Here is an 8,990-nt window from a genome sequence, read left to right as displayed (position 1 = left end):
GTTCTGTGAACTCAATGTCAAGACTATGGTTGACTTCAAGGGGCTTTGGATCAGGATATAACAGAGCCAAGCTTGGTTGTCACTCTGTCAGGGCCTTCAGTATTTCCATTTCAAGTCTGCTTGGGGGACTGAAACTTGGCTTTTTCCTTTTTTTGTTCTAACTTAAATGTTAAGTCATTAAAAATGTCTGTATCAAAGAAATAATTTAGATCTTAGAATCCCATTCTTAACTCACCCAGGTATTTCAGCACACGTGGAATGTAAACCTTGTCACTGTTCAGAGACCCAGCACTACCTATGCTCAACAAAGTAGGGTTAAGGACAGGCTTGCAGTATTAACCTGGCATTTCTCTGTTTTTTTCTGGTTTGAGTTAGGTCCTGAGCAGTACTTCAATAGCTCTGTGTGTATACACCCACACACACACACACACACTCTCTCTCTCTCTAACTACATATCTAAACAAATGGTATAGCAACCCACCTACTGCTTCCTCCAAGGCCATTAACATCCATAGGGAATAGAGCTATATCATTTCAGGAGGAAAGCTACATCTGTAGAACTTCTTATATAACAGATTGAATTCAACAGAATTGCTTTCTGCCTTTAATCTGCTCAACAGTTTATCTGTGCTGTCCTGGTTGGTTGAGCTTTCTTTAAACCATTACAGATTAGTGTTCTGCTGTGACTTGTTAAAAGCTTAGCTTTGTTTATTTTTGTCAAGAACAGGGAGAAACCGGGTTCAAATTTTCATACAGCAATTCGCAATATTAAAAAAACGTGCCCAGCATGAATCAATATATTTTGTTTTGCACAAAATACAACATACAGAGAAGCAATGAGCAGAGAGATATTACCAGTGGCTGGGAAGAACATAATAGAGACTTTATTAAAAAAAAGGAAAGAGACATTTAGAGCTTCAGAAATATGTACAATAATTTTAATCCGTAAATACAAAATTTAATCTGATGTTCAAAATAGATCAACCACGCCAACTAGCTTTATATAAGAGACCAAATAATAAGCGGTCTAGTAAATTACTGCTAAAGAAGATTTATAATTTTACTAAGTTTACATCACTGTTACAATTTATTAAGAGAGAAATCCTGCCAATAGTGATTTTTTCCATCATTCAGTTGCAGCAGGATCAAATAACATAACACTTATTAAAAAAAAAAATAGAACTCAGATACATTGCTTACAAAGCAGTGTTTAGGTAACATTAAAACACTTTGTGGTAAATTCTCACAATTGACTTACGAAAAGTGAAACCAACTGATCTATCATAAGATTTTGGTATGAATGAGCCATCATGGCTGAAGCCTCTATAATGATGTTCCCAATATATTCTTATGGACCAGATCCAACAGCTGCCATGCTTGTGTGACTTTAGTATAATCTATCTGATTACTAGATGCCAGTTTGGGATGCGAGAGAGAGACCATGTTCTTGAACATATTGCAAATAATCTTCTGTGCAGCCAAATACTGTTCCAGGGAAACACCCATTCTGTGACCGCTCAATGTGATTGCTGTATGAGCTCACAACTTCAGCATCTAAAATGAGTAAATGAGGATCTTTCCAAAGATCCAAAGAATGACATAAATACTAAATAACTTAAGCAAAACCCAATCAGCCAAACAACCCCCGCCCCAGAGTCTGATGGGGGTGGGGAAATCAAAGAAGGATTCCAAAAAGTAAAAAGAAAATGCTGATAAGTTTTGTTTAAAATCAGCTAAGCGGCTTTATTTTGCAAATTCCAATGAATTGCCATTAGCTATTAATTTATCTTTCCTCTCTGGCAGAAACAGCGTGCTGTTCCAGACCTTCAACTTTCTGACTATGCAGCGCTGGTTAGTGCTCATGTGTTATTTAAACAAAGCATATTCCAAATGGATCTGACTATATATGGAATTCCCTGACGAGTAAAAGTTTGGATGACCTTAAAAAACAAACAAACCCAAAGTATGCTAAAATAGACTTTTAGTAGCAAAGGTCAGATATCCAGTATGACCCACCATTTCCTTGAGTGGCACACCACTTTTAAACTGGGCAGTTCCCTGCTGCAGAATACCAAATAAGCTACCTTGATTTGATTGGTTGCTGCTGTCAAACCCAGTGCTAGAATTATCCTCGGCTGCTTTTCCAAGGTCAGGGATTTGCAAGCTAATTGTCCTAACATTGTATACTCGAAGCAGAATTTCCAAAGTGTTAATCTCAGTAAAACCATGTTCTTCCATAGCCAGGCAGGTTCTTTGAACTTGTTCAATGCAAGGGGAGAAGGAGCAGATGCGTCCACCTACAAAATAAGACAGGCAGTGGGGGAGAGAGGAAAACAACTTAATTAATCTTCGCCAAATTCTCTCAGCACAACTCTTCGTACAGTTCACATACATAATTAAAAGACCTAATATGCCTAAGAAATAAAGATCTCCAAGGAGATAACTATGCGTTTATAGAGTCAACATAAAAATGGTGACGATTTTACAAGCTGTTTCAGCCCACTTTATAAGTACAAATATGAGCACAGATTAATCCATTTTTGGAATACACACTTGTCCATGATTTTACTTCATGGTTCGGCTGTAGAGCTGATCGCATTAGACTGCTGAATTTTTTTTGGAATCAACACATACGACCCCTGGACTGATGCAGTAAACTGAAGTTGACTCATGCACTAAGATGAGTGTTAGTTTTTAACTCTGCTCCACATTGCAGCATTGCCTTTAATAAAAGCGCTCGCGCACACACACACACACACACACACACACACACACACACACACACACACACACACACACAAAAAACTGGCTGTGTTTATTTGAGACAGAGATGGTATGTGTAGACAGAATAAAGTAATCTCTAGTCCATAGATGGAGCGTTATTAAAGCTTCACTCTTTTAGTCAAGCAAGCTCTTCTCACGTCTCCTGAATATTAAATTAAAAAAGGCAAACTTGTGTGGGTTTACTGATTGTTAGATCAGGCAGCTTCATGGCATATGCATCAAAACCTCTGCACCACCAGACAAGACTTTAAATTGTATACTGTTACTTTCCTTCCCACTGAAGCACCCCCCAGCCTTTTGCCTTTAATTACTGAGTATTTTTAGCGCCACCCCCTTCATTAGCCCCAATGTCACCTTTAGAGCTGGGAAAAGAACGATTCAGATTTACTCTAAAAAGCCACAGCCAAATCAGATCAAGGAATTATAGAGACACTGTCTACCATAAATCCAGGTCATGTGGTCTCACTCATGATGTAATGTCCCATGATGCAACTGCCCTTACTGAAAACATATACGGGGGAGGGGAATGATGGAAGAACACAAAAGCTGAAGCTATAATATTTTCAGATGAAAATGTGTATCAATCTGCTTTGCATTCCTTCCCATCGCTCTCTCATGCTCCAGGTCTACTAATCCAGGCAAACCTCCTAAGCACAGTTATGTAAGCAGTTAAAGAACCCATGTATTTGACAGCAAAGCATCCTGCTAAAGATAAAGGCTAAACTGGTCCCACACGAGGACTGGTTTATGTCAATTTTTTTTGGTTTTTAAAGCTACAGATCTAAAAAAGGACGGTGTCAGGTTTGAATCCAAGTGCTGCTGTAATGCCTCAGTTACAGTGCAGCAATGATGTGCTGGATGGTGATTGGGGGAGAATTCTTTCTGTGACCATTAATCCATTCTGCAGTAAATAGGTTTCAGATTGGATTTTATTTTAGTCTTCTAATAGAGTCTTCCGTGCACACATCTTCAAAGCAGCCTTTTGTCAAGCAATTCCCTGAAGTCACAATTAAAAAAACAAATCAAGTAATCACCTGCAAAAGTGACTTTGGGTTACTGCGTATTCCACCAAGCCTGATGATTGCAATTTAGTTGCACATCCATACAGCTAGTACCAATGAAACAAGACGTTATATGGATTAACCTGCATGGCTACCAAAATTACTCTGAAGCTGACAGGATTTTTTTGGGGGGGGTGGGGAGGGAGAAGGAGGGCGACTAGTACATTTTTCTACTACAGTTTTTGTAGACATAACTGCATAGAGGAGAAGCTGGGAGGGGAATTTCTGTTATATAATTAGAAAGCTAGTATGATATATGCATGTTGTAAAGAAAGACATTACATTCTCATTGTGTAGGAAACCAAACAAGTGTCTAACTTAGTTAAATGTCATTTCACAATAAACTCTTTGTCTTCAGAGAAAGAAGTTGCAGAGAAATCAGTGTTCTGCTAGTGCTTCATTCAGTCTTTTCTTTTTTGGTGGTTTAAGCAACAAAGCAAAAGTGCTTTACATTTATAGTAAGTAGATTCTGCTGATTTGTTTGGACTCCGAAGATGGTTTTAGATATACAAATCTGCATTACTTGCCAAAACCATGAAGCCTGCACGCAGCTGTTGTAATATTGGCCATCGGCAGTTCTTATCAAGCCTCGAAACCACAACATCGTGCATTTTTGTTTCATGGGGTGGTTAGCTGACCACAGAGTGTCTATACCAAATTTGGGGATGATTAGCAAAACAAACACTGACCGCCCACATACTAGACTGTTCAGAGAGCCAGGCGGATTACACAAATCGGGTGTTCAAACCACCTGGTGGTAAAGGAAGAGCTTGTTTGAAATAACTACGATAACATGCAGAAGGAAGTGCAGAACAAGGGTCACATTGCTTAATGCACTATGAGAAGGCGCTCAGATGTTACAGTCATGAAGGCGGTATAAGAACCTGTATGTTGTTTTCAGTTTTTCTACTTATTTTGGATTACCTGTTTCCTCTTGTTATTAAATAGAAGGGGTACCCCATAACACACCTAAAAATAAGCCTAGGTGCAGTAACTACCAAGCATCCTGCTTTAAGGCTTCCACTAGTTGGGAGAAGGGTCCCACATACTTTTTCCTGTACAGACCAGCCAGCAGGACAGATTTGATGGTTATGATGTTGGACTTGCTTAGGGGGCGTTCAGCCGATGTTAGTGAAAGGCTGGAAGGGATTCAGGCTACCATTCTGCAAGCAAATAAGAGATTTGAGGGGTGGGGGGAAACAATATGAAAGACTGAGTAGCTCTGACTGACGTGGTATTTCTGGAGTAGGGCAAACACTGGTGCTTGAGACACATAACTGCTCGTCTGAAAACTGGCTCAGCCTCAGAAAGGATGTGAGGCTTGTTGATAGGACAGAGGTCGAAAGGCTTCCCCTGCCACATCAAGCTATGGAAATGCTGGAGATGGATAGTATTGAATTTCCCCGACAGTGGGTTGCATTGTGCGTCATACTCTTTGGATTATCAGCCATGCAACACTGGTTACAGTCGTCACAGAGATGTAAATCTAGTTTCCAGCATTCACAGTTCACTAAATGAGCCCTGTTGTCCTTTAGACAGCAAGAGGCATTTAGAGTTTAAGAGACTGCACGTTGCGTTGCTTTGTTCTGCCACGCTGAGGAGTCCTTCATGAATGGAGTAAAGACACGTGCTCCCCATTCGCTTGCATGCGCACTGCTCTGTTTCTGGACAACCAGGGGTGGACTGGACCCACCAGTAGTAAAAACAGCTCAAAAGCTGAAACTTCTTAACTGAGTTTGGCTCATTTGAGTGCTTTCCTTTGAGAAAATCTACTGCTACTAAATTTGTTTAATGAGATCCGTGTGTCATCATAAAACAATAGAGTAATTATCTGAGATTAATCCTGCTCACATTGAGAAGCTGTGTGAGCTTTTTAATCTGAGGCGCTGTCTAAAAATGTATGTTTATTCATGGATAATGCATCTGACAAGTACTACAGTTGAGGGGAAAAGAATAATGAGTCTGTATGAAAGCGCCTCCCTCCCCCTTCATGTTATAGGCAGCGAATTTGTTGGAAATGTTTAACGCAGAGGTTAAATCTCACCAAGCTGTAGGCTGGGGATGAGCCCATAGAGTGTCTGGCAGCCATTATAAATAAGTAGGGGATTGAGAGTTTCCAACCTGAGCTTTGACTTCTGTAAAGATTAGAGAGAGAGAGAGAAAAATGGGGGTGAGGGTAAGAGATAATACCTGGCACCTGCATAGAGCTTTGTATGTTCAAAGCACTGGACAGACATCTAATTAATAATGAAGGGACACCTGACATCCTTAGTAAGGGCCAGTGTCTGTTCTGGGTCACTTAAGTGAAAACTGAGAATAACTCTGCTTACTTCAAGAGTAATTCCAAATTTACACCGGTGTAGAGCAGAGCAGAATTTGGCTCTTGATTATTTGCCTGAGCAATAATGAACATCTCCTTGCAGTCAAGAGGAATTTTGCTTAGCTAAAAACTGAGCTGGTACTTCTAGATATGACCCCAGTTAAAGAAAAACTGGCAATGCTCTCCCTTTCACAAGAATTCTAATGCACACTTAATGTTCCAAAGGATACATAATATAAACACCAATTATACACTCTTGCTTTTGCAAGTTGTCTCTTCTAGATATAGGTGCTCTGCTAGGTTGATTTGTCACTGGTGTGTTCTGAAAGACTATGAGTACAGAATCTGGAGTTACCAAAGCACCATTAAGTTCCACATGAAGGGGCCCAATTATTCTGAACTTTGAAAGTGATTCTGTGATGTAGGCGATACAATACGTAATTTTATTTTTCTTAGGAAAAAAGAACATAATTCACAGTGTTTTGGGATTTCAGTGCAGCGTCACAATAAGAACGCTAAATTACAAGGATCCCAGGAAAAAACATAGGCACTAATAGTTTGTGGGGGCGAGGCAGCAGTGTCACAGAAAAGCATCACTACGGCATTTACTCTGTGCTAGTAAAACACTAAAAATATTGCATTTCCAATGGAGGACAGGATGTCCTTTAAGCAAGTGTACACGTGGGTGATGCAATGAAATTAGAGGATCCAGTTGTCAGAGAAAATGACAGATCTCTTGATTCAGAAAATATTCACTGAATCATTTGCCAGATTGTTAACAAGAATTGTATGTACAATTTTTTTTGGGGGGTGGGTGCATTCCAAGGCATTGGATAAGAGTCAGCTGTTATTGCACCACTGTGTGCAAGGCTGGCCTCAGGAGTTGTGTGGGGAGTATTTCAGGTTTGTTCCATCCCTGTTTCTTGCTGTGGGAGCAACATAGCTCAACTGCTGGGGCCTTTGGTTCATACATAGTTACTTGTGTCTTATGAAATGTCCACAGCTGTGGGATTGGCACTGCTGTGAGGCTCCTACCTAGTTGGGGGCTGTATGTGGTATCTGCTGAATCTGAGCACTTATGTAGGGCTTCACAATCACTAAGTGTCACAACATCCCTGTGAAGTGTGTAGAATACCTGTTTTACAAATGGGGTAACTAAGGCTGGAAGGCTATAGGACTTGACCAGGGCCAAAGAAGGAGGCTGTGTCACAGCTAGGAGTAGAATGAAGGAGACTCTTGTTCTCCATCCTGTGCTTGACCAATTAAACCACATGGCCTCTCACGCTACAGCCTCCCCTCTGTGGCTTTGTTTATAATGGTTTTTTTTTTTTCAACCTCAAGTGAATAGATTGCTATTTAATTCAAGGCAGCAAACACATATACAAAGGCTAGCTCTGACACTCGACCAAGGTTTATTCCAGGGTGCAAATGTTTGTAGTTGATCCTGGAACAAACTTACATGGCAACAAGAGCGTCATCAAAAGTTTGAGTATTGTGTGTCCTGTGGGAGGACGGTCTTCCACTTAGGGCACCTGCCTGCTAGATTTAATTCCCTGCCTTGCTGTAGGCTACCTGTGTGACCATGGGCAAGTCTTTTAGTCACTCTGTGCCTCAGTTCCCCATCTGTATAATGGGGATAACAGCATTTCCCTACTTCACAGGGGTGCTATGATTACAAACCCATTGAAGACTGCAAGGTGCTCAGATACCACAATGACAAAGTCTTCAGTTTTTATAACAGCCAAGAGTGTCTGTACTAACCTGTAAAAATCTGTTAGCGACCTCTAGGTAACTGGCAAGTGATTAACTTGAGTCATAGAGGATTTGTCTACACTGGTTAACCTCAAGTTCACAATGACTGGTCAGAAGAGGAATCAGCCCAATTGCAGGTGATCAGCTGGGAGGGAGCTTGAAGCAAATCCTACCATTATTAGCATCAGTCCTTATGTCACTGACTTCTTTTCCCCACGACAGTCTGGTCAGGAGTCTTCCCCACCAACCCCCAAACTGGGAAAAACCTGTGGCATGGTTTTCACTTCTCCCTGGGCCAGCCCTGGCTGGCTATAGGCAGGGGACCATAAATAACCTATGAGGCTCAGGAAAGAAAGTCAGTGAAATCTTTTGCATAGTGGAAACTATGTACACTGAAGGTTTTTTAAAACTGAAAGCGGAGGTTAGCCCAGTGCAAATAATTCCTTACCCTCCTCACAGGGCTGGGGCGGGGGGGAAGGGATTATGTAATATTTTTATAGACACTGTCTGAGAAAATAATGAGGCCTAACAGATAATGATTACAACACAACATTCTATATTGTTGTGCTGGGGAAAAATAGGAGCAAAAAGGCCTGTTTTAAACCTATTTTGAACAAAGAAAACCAAGTTCTTGGAAGAAAAAGAAAGAACATTCTGAATAAGTGCAGAGCGACGGAGTTGTACTGTACTGTAGGTAGACGAACAGACACAAGCCCTCAGAGGAAGCTTTTAGAGGAACCTTTCACTGACAAGGCATAACCTCAGTGGACCAATTATCTGCCCTGGCCAAGCACCACAATATGCTAACCTGCCAACAGTGTGTCATCTGCCTCAATCGATATCTTAAGAGTAACTGTGCAAGTTTCTCTCTTTTAATTAATGGGTGTACGACACTTAAGTTGAAATGGGAAGTCTGGATAAAAGGGTTAACGCTGCACACACAAAAACCAAGGGATTGTTTCTATAAGTTCAGTATTCAGACTGTTGATCTAAGCAGCAAAAAAAATTGGTTTATGAGACAAGGGTCTTGAGTAAAACCCACTGAACATACAGCTGTACTTCACCCGCATAGT

At 40.7% G+C, this 8,990-nt stretch overlaps 1 protein-coding gene across 3 annotated transcripts in view; it reads right to left on the bottom strand.

Annotated features, from left to right (window-relative positions):
- Window positions 1-914: 914 nt before the first annotated feature.
- TRMT61A (tRNA methyltransferase 61A) overlaps window positions 915-8,990 on the bottom strand; it is a 30,600-nt gene continuing 22,524 nt past the window's right edge. For all 3 annotated transcript variants that reach the window (XM_050954233.1, XM_050954232.1, XM_050954231.1), the window contains exon 4: window positions 915-2,297. In XM_050954233.1, the coding sequence (XP_050810190.1) occupies window positions 1,969-2,297 (329 nt within the window). In that variant the 3' untranslated portion in view covers window positions 915-1,968. The remainder of the gene's footprint in view (window positions 2,298-8,990) is intronic.

The sequence above is a fragment of the Gopherus flavomarginatus genome, chromosome 5 (genome assembly GCF_025201925.1).
Source record: "Gopherus flavomarginatus isolate rGopFla2 chromosome 5, rGopFla2.mat.asm, whole genome shotgun sequence".
Taxonomy (NCBI): domain Eukaryota; kingdom Metazoa; phylum Chordata; order Testudines; family Testudinidae; genus Gopherus; species Gopherus flavomarginatus.
This window is presented reverse-complemented; position numbering and strand designations above follow the sequence as displayed.